The 17,576-nt window shown below is 44.1% G+C and overlaps 1 protein-coding gene across 1 annotated transcript in view; it reads right to left on the bottom strand.

The window, feature by feature from the left end:
* radx (RPA1 related single stranded DNA binding protein) overlaps positions 1–17,576 on the bottom strand; it is an 80,915-nt gene that overhangs the window by 13,306 nt on the left and 50,033 nt on the right. The window contains exons 11-14 of the mRNA XM_059976725.1: positions 16,527–16,678; positions 13,156–13,343; positions 9,588–9,647; positions 9,410–9,487 (exon numbers count right to left, since the gene is read on the bottom strand). Of these exons, the coding sequence (XP_059832708.1) occupies positions 9,410–9,487; positions 9,588–9,647; positions 13,156–13,343; positions 16,527–16,678 (478 nt within the window). The remainder of the gene's footprint in view (positions 1–9,409; positions 9,488–9,587; positions 9,648–13,155; positions 13,344–16,526; positions 16,679–17,576) is intronic.

Below are 17,576 nucleotides of genomic sequence, written 5' to 3'. Positions count from 1 at the left end.
GGAATTCTGCCTTGCCAATTGATACTCATGATCTTCCGCAGGCACGACAAGTGGAAGTGGTTCAGTCTACGTGCATGTTTTATGTGAGCATTGAGAAGGGAGCATGGCCTGGACGGCCCAGGCTCTTGACATGTTCCCCACAAGGCAACAGCCACTAACATTCAAGACCGATTCATTGGATTGGTGTAATTGCTGTAAAAACTGGCATAGTTCTCAAAGGTAGAGTTCTGTGCAAAAGTCTTAGGTACATATGTATATATAGCTAGGGGGCTTAAGACTTTTGCACAATACTGTATCTGTCAACAGGGAGCAGGGAGCAGGTTTGTCAATCTAATGGGAGCAAAGGATGTGGGGAAATAATAAGGGTGGAGCATTGCAGAATGGATGTGGGACAGTTGGCAGAGGAGGAGTGCCACTGGTGGCGAATAGTATGGGTGCAGACATACCCAGCCCTGAGACACCAGGCAAGGTCATTTGATTCCAAACAATTGGCTTATTGATTATTACAGAAAGCCTCTCTGGTGCTTCCCGCTCCCTCTCTTCCCCTTTTCCCAACCACAATTCCCCTCTCCCTTCCCTCTTCTTACACTCAGTGCACAATAGAGACCCATATCAGAATCAGGTTTATCATCACCTACATGGGTCATAATTTTTTTTTTATGGATGCAATACATAAATTACTGCAGGACTGAGTTCGTGTGAACATTTACAAGGATGTTGCTGGGACTGGAGGACCTGAGTTACAGGGAAAGGTTTTGCTCCCTGCAGCACAGGTGAACGAGGCGAGATTAGATAGGGGAATACAATGTTTTGATGTGTATAGATAAGGAAAACGTAAGCAGGCTTTTTCCACTGAGGTTGGGCGAATGTGGAGGCCAAAGGGTAAACGCAAGAAGTTGAAATATTTAAAAGGAACCTCTTTACTCTCTGAAATAAGGGTAGTGTGAGTGTGGAATGAGCTGTCAGCAGAAGTAGTGGATAGAGCTTCGACTACAACACTGAAGTGAAGTTTGGATAGGTACATGAATAAGCCGGGATATAGACAGCTATGGTCCAGAATCGATACGATGAGGCAGAATAATGGTTCAAGACGGACTAGATGGGCTAAATGGTTTCACTATATATTGAAATACAAATTAAGAATATCTCAGGAACTAAGGATATCCCCTCCTCCGCCATCAGATTTCTGAATGGAATATGAACCCATGAACACTATCTCACAATCTTTTTGCTCTATTTAATTTTTAAAATATATATTTCTTTTTATAATTTATAGTTTGTTCATCATGTGCCGTGTCGAATGATCATGGTCCTTCCATGACAATGATATTTTTTTCTACAGAAGTGGTTTGCCACTGCCTTCTTCTGGGCAGTGTCTTATCAAGACGGGTGACCCCAGCCATTATCAATACTCTTCAGACATTGTCTCTGACATCAGTGGTCACATATCCAGGCCTTGTGACATGCACCAGCTGCTCTTACAACCATCCTCCACTTGCTCCCATGGCTTCATGTGATTCTGATTGGGTGGGGGTGGTGGTTTAAGCAGGTGCTACACCTTGCCCAAGGGTGACCTGCGGGCTAGCAGAAGGAAGGAGCGCCTTACATCTCCTCTGCTAGAGACTTATCTCCACCTCGTCACCCAGTAATTTATAGCATTTTAATGTTTACACTGTACTGCAGCTGCAAAAGAACATATTTCTCAACATACGTCAGTGATAATAAACCTGAATCTGATTCTGAATAGATCTGAAAAATGAAAAAAAACCACACCATCATAAATCCCAGACAATTCTCTCAGACTCTCAGCTTTGAATAGCCCTGTGGGCTAGACAGCCACAGGTGTGGAAGTACCCTGATCAAGCAGCTGATTTATTTCTGCTGGTGTTGGCTGCAGGGCAAAATTAAGTGAACACTAAGGACCCCTACCAACCAGAACATGCCTTCTTCTCACTGTTTCCGTCAGGAAGGAGGTACAGAAACCTGAAGGCACACACTCAATGATTCAGGAATACGTACACAACGCTGGAAGAACTCAGCAGGTCAGGCAGCATCGGTGAGAAAAGAGTAGCCAACGTTTCGGGCAGAGACACTTCATCAGGATTCCTGATGAAGGGTCTCGGCCTGAAACGTTGGCTACTCTTTTCTCACCGATGCTGCCTGACCTGCTGAGTTCTTCCAGCGTTGTGTGCGTATTCATTGATCCACAGCATCTGCAGTTGTACTTCTGTGTTATGATTCAGGAAAAGCATCTTCCCCTCTACCATTCGAATTCTAAATGGACACTGAAACCATGAACTGCTTCTTTATTTGTATTTTTCTTTGCACTACTTATTTTAACTTAACTACTTAATAGATATATATACTTACTGTAATTCATTTTTTTTCTCTATATTTATTTATCATGTATTTCATTATACTGCTACCGTAATGTTAATGGATTTCACGACATATGCTGGTGATATTAAATCTGATTCTGATGTTTAACATGCAGCTGAATGAAAGGAACTGGCAGCCAAGCACCTCTGTGCGAGCATGTTGTGTGGGTGTCTCCACCTCCCATTACAAAGCACTCCCCCCATCCCATGCTGGCTGTCAGCATGGATGCGATGCTCAATTAATCAGCACAGTTTCGCTCCAGATTGCTGACAGTATCCAAAAGGATACGCCCAATTTCATCCCACTCAGCTTTTGCACTTAAATGCTGAGTTCCATAAACATAATAGCTTTGTTTATTTTATCAGATACAGATCTAGCACTGGTGCCTTGTGCAAATATTTAAAAAGAAAGAGTTGTGCACACCCGAGGTTTGAGTACAAGTTGTCCTATAAACGAGAAGATATTGTACTGTTAATTGTTTGACTGGGGTCAGGAGCCCCACAGAAATCACATTTCTCAGGTTCCCAACTGGAGTTTGAGTATTTGTGTATTTAGCAGTAGGCTTATTTGCTTTTGCAGTTGGTTTATTTGCAATTGACTTAAAAGCCTTAAAAGTTAGAGCCAATGGCCTTAGCAATGTTTGTGAAGTGAACACCTTTTTGTTAAAAACCTGATGACCTTTACAGAAGGAAATGTGCCACTTCACAGGGTATTATAGATATAGAAGCCCCTGTCGCAGGTAAGCAAATTGGTGTGATAGACTGAGACATAACTGGGTCTCTGCTGAAGAGTCTTGACCCGAAATGTCAACTGTGTGGTTTTCCATAGATCCTGTCTGGCCTGCTGCATTCCTCCAGCATGTTGTGTGTGTTGCATAATTGGGTCTCCTCCCAGTTGGCAAGATCAAAGGGTGCTGTTTGCCACAGGGATTGCACTAGATACTCAATATTTCATAATCTATATAAATTGGTACTAAAGGCATGGTTGTCCACATAAGACAGAGTTAAAAAACAGAGTTACGAGTCAAGCTAAATCTTTCTTCTCAGTGAGTCTGAATACTTGGAGCTCTTTTCCTTAAGAGGACTTTGGAAATACCACTTGTGAGTATTAAGTAAGATGGATTCTTATAAGGAAGGGAATGAAAGGAATTGAGGTTACAATCAGATTGGTGTTGATCTAAATAATTGGCACTGCATACTCTAAAGGTGGAATTAGCCTACTCCTGTTCCCAATTCAGAAGTAGGTACAGCATTCTCACCTACCCCAGGCCACAATGTACACAAGTCCCAGACCAATTTGCAGATTTCTACAAGCGTACTGTGGAAAGCGTTCTAACTGGTTGCATCACTACCTGGTGTGAAGGCAAATTGAAAGAGGCTGCAGGAAGTTGTAGACAGCTAGCTCTATTAAAGGGATAACCCTCCCCATCATCAGGGACATCTACAAAAGGTAATGCCTCAAGAAGGGCATCCATTATTAAGGATCCTCACCACCTAAGATGTACCCTCTTCTCACTACTACCATCAATGAGGTACAGGAGCCTGAAAAACTACACTGAACTGTTTAGGAACGGCTTCTTCCCCTCTGCCATCAGATTTCTTAATGGCTTATGGACTCATGACCATTACATTATAATTCTACTTTAGAAATATTTATGCATTTCTGTAACTTATAGCCTCTTTATAATGCATTGCACTGTGCTACTGCTTCAAACCAACAAGTTTCACAACATAAGTCAGTGATGAAAAACCTGATTCTGATTCTAGACTTAGTAGCCAGCTTCTGAAGTGGAACTGGAGGCTCTCAAGATCAATATGCACTGATGTTTCAGCAATTGCCACATCCTAAGTAGGTTTTGAAAAGTAAAAACTATTGGAGGAACTCAGCTGATCTGGGAAATGGACAATTGACGTTTCAAGTGAACATCTTCACCTGGATTGCTCCAGATTCCAACATCAGCATTCACACGTCTCCAAAAATATTTTTGTGGCACTTCTGCAACAGGATAACATTTTTTTGTCTGCCTTCCATAGCTACAAGAGTCAGAAAGAGTGCCGTGAAGAAAACAAATCTCAAGGTGGTAATGTACACACAGCTGATACTTTATCAGGTACCTCATGCATGTAATAAGGTGACCACTGAGTGTATGTTCATGGTGTTTTGCTGCTGTAGCCCATCCACTTCAAAGTTCAATGTGCTGTGCATTCTGAGATGCTCTTCTGCACATCACAGTTGTAACTCGTGGTTATGAGTAACTGTCACCTTCCTGTCAGCTTGAACCAGTCTGACCATTCTCCTCTGGACTCTCTCCTAATGAGGCCTTTTCTCCCAAAGAACCGGTGAGCACTGCATGCTTTTTGTTTATCACCCGAACCTTTGTAAACTCTAGAGAATAATGTGCATGAGAATCGCAACAGATTAGTAGTTTCTAAGATACTCAAGCCACCCTATCTGGCACCAACAATTGTTCCAGGGTCAAAGTCACTTAGATCACGTTTCTTCTCCATTCTGATAATTGGTCTAAACAACAGCTCTTGACCATGTCTGCATGCTTCTTATGCATTGAATTGCTGCCACATGATTGGCTGATAAAAGGTACATTTAATGTTAGAGAAATGTATAGAATATACATCCTGAAATGCAGATATACCTATCAAAGTGGCCACTGAGTGTGGATCCAATGTGAAATGCCCCTCAGAATAGAGAATAATTATGCTTGACTTGAGGGGAAAATCACAGCAACTGAACAGGCTTCCAATAAATAGCACTGACAGAGAATTAAATTTTAAAGTCACTGTTGATTTGGGCTCAGCTCCAACACCTGATTAACATATTAATCCTGGCACAAATTCTGTTTGCTTCTAATAGACAAACACTTATTCTAATCATCAAATGGGTCTACATAATTGCAAATTAAAAAAAAAAGAAAAGAAAGAATGCCTGCCACATTATCCTGGTAATGATATTTCAGTTTTCACTGTCCTTTATGGGACTAACTGCCTTGAATTTTACCTAGGGAAGATGAAACTTACATTTGGTAAAAAAGTGCCCTTGGGATCAGATCCCCATTTTACCCTCTCTGATCGTGAATGGCCATTTTCCTGCCATTCTTACAGACCAAAGTCATGGATTAGTTCTGGCCCAAGTAGAAAGTTTACGTTATTGAAGGGTCTAGGGCGGGGGTCGGCAACCCGCGGCTCCGGAGCCACATTTGGCTCTTTTACGTCTGTGCTGCGGCTCCCTGTTGCTTTGGGAAATAATTGGTTGTGGCGACCCTTTTCCTGGCACATCCGAACCGACTCACAATTAGATAGCCTACGGGGGTTTGCGAGCACAGAGCTTTGGAGCCTCTGCGCCATGGGGGGATGGGGGGGGGGGGCAGGTTGAGGGAGGCTTAAAAGTGAGGCTGAAGATTTCGAATAAAGTTTTTTCCTTCGACTGCAATTACCGACTCCGTGTCGTAATTTTAGCGCTGCGTGTAGCACACCGCTACATGGTCAGTATTTAATTAAAATGTATTTTATGTTAGTTTGTTAGTTTTTGAAATGTAAATCTAAATTTGAAGATTATGGTGATCTTGTACAATCTAAATAAGACGTTGTGGCGACCCATTTTCTGACACATCCGAACCGGCTCACAATTAGCCAGCGTTCAGGCTAAGGGAGATAGCCTACGGGGGTTTGTGAGTACGTGTCTTTTGGAGCATCCGCGCCCATGGGAGGGCGGGTTGAGGGAGGCTTAAAAGCAAGGCTGTTTAGTTCGAATAAAGCTATCTTTGACTGCAGTTTACTGACTGCGTGTAGCATGCCGCTGCAACTTGTTTTTATCGCTGGCTGTCCAGAGGGGAGGTGCTGAAACGCTTTGTCGCGTGTCTGGAAGAAGTGAAAACTTTCCTGGGCAGCAAAGGGCTCACCTTTCCTGAGCTGGAACAGCCAGAGTGGCTGGAAAAGCTACACTTCATGGTAGACATGACAGCGCACCTGAACACGCTGAACACAGCTCTTCAACGGGGTAAGGACGTACAGCCCTGCACATGTTGGAGGATGTTTTGGCATTCGAGCGCAAGTTGACGTTGCTTGCCAGAGATTTACAGAAAGGCACTTTGTCTCACTTCCCCAATTTGAGAGAGTTCAAACAAGGTCACGACATGATAAATTCGGAGTATTTACATTCTGCAATCATCGCAATGCAAACATCGTTTGGGAAACGCTTCTGTGAGTTCAGAGAGGAAAAAAACACATTATCTTTCCCGGTCACTCCCCTAAGCATCGATCCATCCCTACTGAATACGACTGCATTGTCAGGTGTGAGTCAACCTGACCAAGTATGATAAATATTTTAATTGCCTATTATTTTACGTATATTCATATGTTTTCATTGTTCAGTGAAATAGTCCTTTTATTTTTCAGGTTGACAGCTGGCTGACGTTATTTTTGGTTTGCTGCTGGTGGCAAATTTAAGTTTGGCGTTTTTCATAAATACAAGAAGGACTCAAATAGACGTTGAGTATTTTACTTAAAAGTAACCTTCAACCCAACGTCTCTTTTTCGGAGTTCAAAATGTTTTTGTTGCATGCAGAAATGTAATTTCGTTTTCTCTGCAGGAGTTCATCAATTTCATAAATGCAACACATTATAGTTTGTTTATACATAGCATAAAGGCAAAACAAAACGTATGCAGTGTTATTTCATTTTAAATGTCAAACGGGTTTTGCGGCTCCCAGTGTTTACTTTTCTGTGGGAAACGGGTCCAAGTGGCTCTTTCAGCGGTAAAGGTTGCTGACCCCTGGTCTAGGGTCTGAGCCCACTCATTCAGAGACACAAGTTCAAATCCCGTAAGAGCAGCAGTGAAATTTAAATGTTCAATAATTAAATTTGGAATTAAGAAAACTAGGCTCAACAATGGTGATCATGACTCTATCACTGTGGTTTTAAGGATATAAACTTTTCGCACTAAGAGCAGTTGATATAAGGAATGAGTTGCCAGACGACATGAAGGAGACAACAACAGTAACAACATTTAAGTGGTATATTGACAGGTACGTGAAGGAGCAGGGCAGAGTGATTTCAGATGCTGGAATTTGGGGCAAGCAACACACTGCTGGAAGAGCCCAGTGAGTCAAATATCTTCCATGGAGTGAAAGGAACAGTCAATATTTTGGGCTGAGACCATTCATCTGGACTGAAAGATAGAATGGACTACAATGAGATGAGGGGAAGGATGGAAATGATAGGGGGATCCAAAAGAGGTAGAATACTATGCAGATAGAGGAGAGGACAGTGGAAACAGTGACAAAGGCTGGAAGGTGATAAGTGGACCCAAGTGTGGAGGGATGATAGGTAGATAGAGGAGAGGAGAGTGGTAATAGTGACAGGCTAGAAGGTAATAGGTGGATCCCAGTGTGGAGGGATACTAAGCAAATAGAGGTGGAAATAGAGGCAGCGGCTATGAAGTGATAGATGGTTGTGACAAAGGGCTCCAGATGATGGAATCTGATAGGTGGAACGTGGAGATGGGGTGGGTAGATAGGAACAGTGGAGAGAATGGTCCTGTGGACGATGGGATGATGGAGGAGGGGAGAGAAACAGGGTGATGGAAGTGGCAGATGTGGATGTCAGAGGAAAGAGATTGACCAGGAGGAGAGGGAAAACGGATTGAGTGAGAGCAGGTTACTTGAACTAAATAAGAGAAGTGGGTTACTAGACGGAGACATGGAATTAACGCAGGCAAATGTGATTAGTAATGACAGGCACCATGGTTGGCATTGACATGGTGGCCAAAGTGTGTTTCTACCAGTGCCCCTGGCTGCCTATTCTAGGCAACTGCTACTCTGGGTAAAAGACACTTGCCCCAAACATTTCCCTTGAACTTTCCCACTCTTGTCTTGATCTTCAGGGCAGGAGACTCTTATTTACGCCACTCCCAATCTTAAAAACTTTTGTCTGGTCTCCACACAGCCTCAAACAACCCAAGGTTATTTAACCCTGTACTTCAAATGATTTAATCCAGGCAGCATCCTGGTAAACCTCAAAAGCCTCTGCATCTTTTCTGGAACTGGGCAACCAGAACTGAACACAATCCAGCAAGCGTGGTTAGCCAAAGTTTTATGTAACTGCAACATGATTTCCTGAATCTAATACTCAGTCCCTCGACTGACACGGTGGCATGGTGGTTAGCACAATGCGACCTGGGTTCAATTCTCGCTACTGCCTGTAAGGAGTTGGTACGTTCACCCTGTGACAGCATGGGTTTCCTCAGAGTGCCCTAGTTTCCTCCCACGTTCAAAGAGGTACCAGTTGGTAGGTTGATTGGTCATTGTATATTGTGATTAAGCTGGGATTAAATTGTGGGCTGCTGGGCGTCGTGGCTCAAAGGGCCAGAAGGGCCCATCCCCCACTGTATACCAATAAATACAGAAATGAAGGCAAGCACGTCGTACGCCTCCTTTACAAGCAAGTGTTTGGCAGTCAATCAAGTTGGATTCACTGGCAGGGCTCAAGGCATATTCTGCCTGGTGGGAACTTGGCTCATGGCTGCATTTGCGACTTGAGAACAGTTCAGGTTACGAACTGCTCTCAGGAAAGGAGCTTTCTTCACCTGAGAATGGAGTGTGGCACAGTAGGGCAGCAGCAAGCAAAATGCATTACAGCACCTACTGTAAGATTAACGTTCAATCCCTGCACTGTTTGTATGTTCTCCCCATGACGCATGGGTGTGCTCCTACGTTCCAAGAGATGCAGCTAAGTTGTGGACATGCTGTGCTGGTGCTGGATGAGTGGTGATACTTATGGGTAGCCTAGAGCATATTCTCAACATAAACAGCACAGTTCACTTCACGCTTTGATGTTTCGATGCACATGTGGACAACCTAACCTTTAATCTTTATGTGTTACTCCAGGGAGGACCTGTATGATTGCTATGGTCATCCTCTAACCTGGTGAGGGAATGGGTTTAAGGGAGAGGTGACGAGAGGACCTGCCACTTAAGTACGCAGTGTGTCGCCTGGGCAATGCTGGGTTCTGACATTTACCTCTTCAGTAATCGGGCATTTGTTTTCCTCGCCTTATTCCTCTTCCTCAGAATGGCAGCTGTGTTCGGCAACTTCACCCTTGATTCAGTGGACAACAAAGAACACCATGGGGTGAATGGTCCTATCAACACTTTGTGAAGGAAGTCACACCAGGGTTGATAAGGATGCACCAACATACCTGGAGGGTCGCCTTTTGTTCCTGTTAGTCTTCTGTAAATCCCTCAAGTGATACCTGTGTCTGAAAGTACACAGAGGTATTAGAATTCAATCCGACAATTAGATTGTGGAGGAAATCTATCAATTAACTCAAGTGGTAGTAACGGGCAAATGAACCCCATCTTTTCTCAAAATCAAACATAGGTTTGAAAGTTTGACTTCTAATTTTCTCCAGACTAAGATACAGCATCACTTGAGAGAACCATTGTGACAGAGTGGGAGCCGACATATCCTTCCACTTCAACAAAATGGCCCTCCTAGCCATCGATGTAACAAACGCAATAACACGTTGGTCAGATAAAGAAATACCGCGGATATTTTGAGGAATTATTCCAAAAAGCACAGTTAATTGTAAATTTTGTTTCTTTTCCTTGCCGGCAGTTTGAAGCTTTTTGTGTGACGCATGGCTCCGGGGTTGAACACCTCATGATTTTTTTTCTCACTTTGCTTTAGTAGGGTTTTTTTTCTTTTCCTTTTTTTGGTGTCACCATATTTTTCAATCTTTAAAACAATGTTTTTTTTTCCCTTGAGACATTGTCAGTGTTACCTACTTCCATGGACTCTTGTTATTTTGGATAATAATAATAATAATATTTGAAAAGAAAGAGAATTCAATCACACCAGTTTCATTAAATTGATGCTGGAAGTAGCTAATATTGATTGTAAACACAAGAGATTTTGCAGATGCTGGAAATCCAGAGTATCTCGCACACAAAATGCTAGAGGAACTCCGAAGGTCAGGCAGTATAACTATATAACAATTACAGCACAGAAACAGGCCATCTCAGCCTTTCTAGTCCGTGCCGACGTTTACTCTCACCTAGTCCCACTGACCCGCACTCAGCCCATAACCCTCCATTCCTCTGGATAGAGAAAAACAGTTGACTTTTAGGGCCAAGACCCTTCATCAGCTCTATCTGAGACCCTTCATTGACTGTTTATTATTCTTCATAAATCAATAAAGAGTTTACATTTTAGGCCAAGACCCCTTATCAGGACTGGAAAGGAAGGGGAAAGAAGACAGAATAGGAGGGTTGGGGGGAGGGGAAGGAGTACAAGCTAGAAGGTGATAGGTGAGACCAGGTGAGGGGGAGGTATGTGGATGGGGGAGGAGGGATGAAGTAATAAGCTGGGTGATAGGGGTGAAGAAGGAATCTGATAGGAAAGAGTGGACCATAGGAGAAAGGGAAGGAGGAGGAGCACTAGAGAGAGGTGATAGGCAGGTAAGGAGAAAAGAAAGGGTGAGAGGGGAGCCAGATTGGAAAATGGAAAAGGAGAAGGGGGAGGGAGAAGAAGTTACTGGAAGTTGGAGAAATCAATGTTCATGCCATCATGTGAGAGGCTTCCAATATGAGGTGCTGCTCCCCCAGCCTGAGGGTGGCTGCATCATGGCAGTAGAAGGCCATGGACCAACATTGCATGATGGGAACGGGGAGTGGAATTAAAATGCTACCCAGCGGGAAATCCTGCGTGTTGTGGCAGATGGGTGGAGGTGCTCCACAAAGCAACCTCCTCAATCTACGTTAGGTCTCACCAAGGTAGAGGAGGCCGCACGGAACACCGGATACAGTAGATCTCCCTGACAGGCTCGCAGGTGAAGGGTTGCTTCACCTGATAGGATGGTTTGGGCCCTCAGTAGTTGTGAGGTAGGAGCTAGTATGAATTATAAATTTTAAGGGCTGTAAATCATACTGTTTTCAATAGGCAAACAGTTATCAATCACAAAGCCTTTAAGCAGCATCTACTTGGATTGTTGATTGGGAACTGACTTCACAATATAGTTGGAGTTCCATAGGTCAAACCCTCTGAAACTAAGAAGTCACGGATTCAAGCCCCACAGGGGAAACTTGGCTGAGCTAAGGAGAGTGACACACTCTCATCCAACAGTACATCACAGAACAGCTCCATAAAGTCGTGCCGACTTATTAACCTACTCCAAGATCAATCTAACCCTTCCCTCCTACATACCGTCCATAACAGGACCGTGGCACAGTGGTTAGCACAATGCTCTACAGCACCAGCAACCCTGGTTCAATTCCCGGCATTACCTGTAAGGACTTTGCACGTTCACCCCGAGACTGTGTGGGTTTCCTCCGGGTGTTCTGGTTTCCTCCCACGGTCCAAAGCTGTACGGGTTGGTAAATTAATTGGTCATTGTAAATTGTCCCGTGATTAGGCTAGGATTAAATCAGGAGTTGCTGGGTAGTGCGGCTCGAAGGGCCAGAAGGGCCTATTGCACACTGTGACTTAATAAATAAAAATAAGTTTTTCTATCATCCACGTTTTTATCTAAGAAACTCCTAAACATTTCTATTGTTTCTGCCTTTACTACCACCCTGGCACCACATTCCACTCAGCCACCGCTGTCTGTGTAAGAGATCCCCCCTAATACCTTCCACTTATCATCTTAAAATTGTGCCCTGTCATATTCATCAACTGCACCTAGGAAAAAGGAGCCGGCTGTTCACTCTACAAATGCCCCTTATCATCGTGTACACGGCGATCAGGTCACCTTTCATTATTGTTCGCTTCATAAGAGAAAAGCCCGAGCTCACTCAACACTTCTTCACTTGACAAGCACTCTAGTCCAGGCGGCACCCCGCTAGGTCTCCTCCGCACCCTCTCTAGAGCTTCCACACCCTTCTGGTTAAGAGGCAACCAAAACCGAACACAGTTCTCCAAGCAAGAGAACATCTGCAGATGCTGGAAATCAAAATAACACACACAAAATGCTGGAGGAACCCAGCAGGTCAGGTGGCATCTATGGAAAAGAGTAAACAGTTGACATAGGTTTTTTTTTTAATAGAAACACAGAGTGCGGCAGGTACCCGGAAATCACTAACGGGGGTGATGGTAGAGGCTGATACAATAGGAACACTTAAGAGACTCTTAGATAAGCACATGGATATACTATAAGAAAAATGGAGGGTAACAGGCTCTGTAGAAGGGAAGGGTTAGATTGATCGTTGACTATGTTTATATACATCATCATCATGTGCCGTGTCGTATGATGTGGGTGATCATGGTCTTCCAGCTATCTTTAATCCGTTGCCTGTGGAGAAGATCCCTTCATCCTTTGCTCTTATTCTTTTCTCATGACCATGATTGCCCTTGGAAATTCATGGTTTGCCATTGCCTTCTTCTGGGCAGTGTCTTTACAAAACAGGTGACCCCAGACATTATCAATACTCTTCAGAGATTGTCTGCCTGGCATCAGTGGTCACATAACCAGGACTTGTGATATGCACCATCTGCTCGTACAACCATCCACCATCTGCTCCCATGGCTTCATGTGACCCTGATTGGGGGTGGGGGAGGGGGCTAAACGGGTGCTACACCTTGCCCAAGGGTGACCAGCAGGCTTGTGGAGGGCAGGAATGCATTACACCTCCTTTGGTAGAGAGGTATCTCCACACCTCCACCAAAAAAATTTATATAGATTAGCACAAAATGGTGGGCCTTTAAAATGCTATACTATTCTATGTTCCATATGAAGGTTGTGATGAGCTGCCACCTTGAACCCTACTCACCTTAATACGTAGTTATTCAATACCAGTGACCTGCACTTTTGGCGCCCCTTGGCCTGCACAGTCTGAAGCCTCTTTTCTGGCTGCTTTAAACGTTCCGCCGGATGGTCCGTCAGTCGGACTGGCTCCAAAGACGTCTGTGGGAAAGCGTGGCCTTCCTTCAATGACAGGCCTGCATTACTGGCAGCATTCTGCTCAGCACAAGAACAGAAACAAAATCAGGTTTAGTATCGCTGACATATGTTGCAAAATTTATTGTTCTGTGGTAGCAGTACATTGTAATACATAAAAATAATCTACAAGTACATAAATTATTATTTATAAACTTACATATAAATGGCATAAACACATACACTCAGTGGCCACTTTATGAGGTATGGAAGGTCCCTAATAAAGTGGACACGGAGTGCACGTTCGTGGTCTTCTGCTGCTCAAGCCCAGCCACTTCAAGCTTCAGCGTGTTGTGCATTCATGTTCTCCTGCACATCACTGTTGTAATGCATGGTTATTTGTGTTGCTGTTGCCTTCCTGTCAGCTTGAATCAGTCTGGCCATTCTCCTCTGACCTCTCTCGTTAACAAGGTGTTTTCACCCACAGAACTGCTGCTGACTGGATGTTGTAAATTTGTGAACCCCGGAGGCTGTTGTGTGTGAAAATCCCAGGAGTTCAGTAGTTTCTGAGGTACTCAAACCACCCCATCTGGCACCAACAATCAGTCCCAAGGTCAAAGTCTTTTCTTCCCCATTCTGACATTTGATCTGAACAACTGAACATGTCTGCACACTTTCATGCAGTGAGTTGCTGCCGTGTGATTGGCTGATATTTGCATTAAGGAGGTGTACCTCATGAAGTGGCCACTGAGTATACGTTACAGGTACAGGTACAATATGCTACAGGTGCACCTTAACATGGTACTACGTCTGAACAGTACAGTTGGAACCAGATTGTCCACAAAACGACTCTTATTGAGACCATGAAAACACATAAAACCTACAGCACAATACAGGCCCTTCGGCTCACAGAACTGTGCTGACATGTCCCGACCTTAGCACTACCTAGGCTTACCCATAGTCCTCTATTCTTCCAAGTTCCATGTATCCATCTCTTAAAAGACCCCATTGTATCCGCGTCCAGCAATGCCGCCGGCAGCCCATTCCATGCACTCACCACCCTCTCTGTAAAAAACTTACCCCAACATCTCCTCTGTACCTGCTTCCAAGCACCATAAAACTATGTGCTCTCGTGCTAGCCATTTTAGCCCTGCGGTAAAGCCTCTGACTATCCACACGATCGATGCCTCTCATCATCTTGTACACCTCTATCAAGTCACCTCTCATCCTCCATTGCTCCAAGGAGAAAAGGCCGAGTTCACTCAACCTATTCTCATAGGGCATGCTCCCCAATCCAGGCAACATGCTTGTGAATCTCCTCTGCACCCTTTCTATGGTTTCTACATCCTTCCTGTAGTGAGGCAACTAGAACTGAGCACAGTACTCCAAGTGGGGTCTGACCAGGGTCCTATATAGCTGCAACGTTACCTCTTGGCTCCTAAACTCAATCCCACGATTGATGAAGGGCAATGTACCATATGGTTTCTTAACCACCGAGTCAACCTGCACAGCTGCTTTGAGTGTCCAATGGACTCGGACCCCAAAATCCCTCTGATCCTCCACACTGCCAAGAGTCTTACCATTAATACCATCATATTTGACCTACTAAAATGAACCACTTCACACATATCTGGGTTGATCTGGTATGTTGGCCTTTATAAATCAGAGTACTGAGTATAGGAGTTGGGATGTAATGTTAAAATTGTACAAGGCATTGGTGAGGCCGAATTTGGAGTATTGTGTACAGTTCTGGTCACCGAATTATAGGAAAGATGTCAACAAAATAGAGATAGTACAGAGAAGATTTACTAGAATGTTACCTGGGTTTCAGCAGCTAAGTTACAGGGAAAGGTTGAACAAGTTAGGTCTTTATTCTTTGGAGTGTAGAAGGTTGAGGGGGGACTTGATAGAGGTATTTAAAATTATGAGTGGGATAGATAGAGTTGATGTGGATAGGCTTTTTCCATTGAGAGAAGGGGAGGTTCAAACAAGAGGACATGAGTTGAGACTTGGGGCAAAAGTTTAAGGGTAACATGAGGGGGAATTTCTTTACTCAGAGAGTGGTAGCTGTGTGGAATGAGCTTCCACTAGAAGTTATAGAGGCTGGTTCGGTATTGTCATTTAAAGCAAAATTGGATAGGTATATGGACAGGAAAGGAATGGAGGGTTATGGGCTGAGTGTGGGTCAGTGGGACTAGGTGAGAGTAAGTGTTCGGCTCGGACTAGAAGGGTCGAGATGGCTGTTTCCATGCAGTAATTATTATATGGTTTATATGAACTCCATCTGCCACTTCTCAGCCCAATTTTGCATCCCATCAATGTCCTGCTGTAACCTCTGACAGACCTCCACACTATCTACAACACACCCAACCTTTATGTCATCAGCAAATTTAATAATCCACCTCTCCACTTCCTCATCCAGGTCATTTATAAAATCACAAAGATTAGGGGTCCCAGAACAGATCCCCGAGGCACACCACTGGTCACCGACATCCATGCAGAATATGACCCGTCTACAACCACTCTTTGCCTTCTGTGGGCAAGCCAGTTCTGGATCCACAAAGCAATGTCCCCTTGGATCCCATGCTTCCTTACTTTCTCAATAAGCCTTGCATGGGATATCTTATCAAATGCCTTGCTAAAATCCACGACTCTACCTCAAACATCATCAAACTGCTCAATAAAGAGACCGTTCGTGGATTTTCAGGACGTGGCTACCCAGAAGCCAGCAATTGAGGATGGCATCAAGGGACAGCTTCCCTATTGGCAGCCCCTTGTATACACAAAGTGTTTGATCGAGGCTCCGTTTTGATCCATTGGTCCTATTGTTGACCAGTATGGATCACTTGGTCTACGTGTTAAAAAATAACCTATTTATTACGTTGCTGTTTGGGGGAACATGGTATAAAGATCAACATTATTTGTCACATGTACATTAAAGCAGCACAGCACACAGTGAAATATGTTGCTCGTTTCAATGACCAACACAGTCCGAGGTTTGCGCTAGACAGTCCGCAAGTGTTGTCACGCCATGCTTCCTGTGCCAACGTAGCAGACCTACAAGTTACTTATTCTAAGCCATCAAGTACTTCTCATACATTAACCCCTTCATTCCTGCGATCATTCGCATGAGCCACCACTGGACCCTCTCCAATGTCAGCACATCTTTTCTTAGATGTGGCCCAAAACTGCTCACGATACTCCAATATGTGGTCTGACCACTGCCGGAGGCAGACACACACCAGCAGCCAGTACTGTGCTTACCTGCACGTGATCAGTTCCGTTTCCCGACGCTGTGTGTCTGATGAATCGGACGGCAGCAATGATTGCCTGCAACGTAATCCGCCGATGCTCCCTGTAATGCAGACCCGTAATCACCTTCATCAGGTCACTTGTGGAGGTCAAGACAACCTCAGCTGGGGAATGAAAAGTCATTGCAGATGCAAGATTAAATTACACATAACCCGTAAGTAGCCCAACAACCCACCAAAATCAACAAGCAAGCTTACTGTCATCTGCACAACAGCTACTGCAAGGAAAAACTAACCTGGAGCAGCTTCACAGGTCACAGAAGCTCTTATAGACAATGGCAGAATTGAAACACAGTTGCTGTGCCACTCTATGATTCTAGAAGGACTGTCTAAAAGGTTAGCACACATTTAATGGGCCAAAGGGGCTTATTTCCATGTTCACAACACTATGTGCTACCTGTTCCCATGATCTGATGATGTTAGTGTGATAATGCATGTAAGATGTTTTTATATGGATATGGCAGCAGTGAATACAGTCCCTGATGGTATATACACAGAGTGGCCACTTTTTTAGGTACACCTATGCACCTGCTCGTTAATGTATCTAATCAGCCAATCATGTGATTGCAACTCAATGCATAAAAGCACGCAGACGTGGTCAAGAGGTTCAGTTGTTGTTTAGACCGAACATCAGAATGGGGAAGAAATGCGACCCAAGTGACTTCAACCTTGGAATGATCGTTGGTGCCAGGCGGGGTGGTTTGAGTAAACTGCTGATCTGTGATTTTCACACTCAACAGTCTCGAAAGTTTAAAGAGGATGGTTCAAAAATCAGAAACACCCAGTGTGCAGCAGTTCTGCAGGTGAAAATACCTTGTTAATGTGAGAGGTCAGAGAGGAATGGCCTGACTGGTTGAAGCTGACAAGACGACAACAGTAACTGAAATAACCAACAGTGGTGTGCGGAAGAGCATCTCTGAATGTACAACATGTCAAACCTTGAAGTGGATGGGCTACAGCAGCAGAAGACCCTGAAAATACACTCTGTGACCACTTTAATTAA

Source organism: Hypanus sabinus, chromosome 8, assembly GCF_030144855.1.
Source record: "Hypanus sabinus isolate sHypSab1 chromosome 8, sHypSab1.hap1, whole genome shotgun sequence".
In the NCBI taxonomy this organism is placed as follows: Eukaryota; Metazoa; Chordata; class Chondrichthyes; order Myliobatiformes; family Dasyatidae; genus Hypanus; species Hypanus sabinus.
Note: the sequence above shows the minus strand (reverse complement) of the source record. Positions and strands in the feature narration are given on the sequence as shown.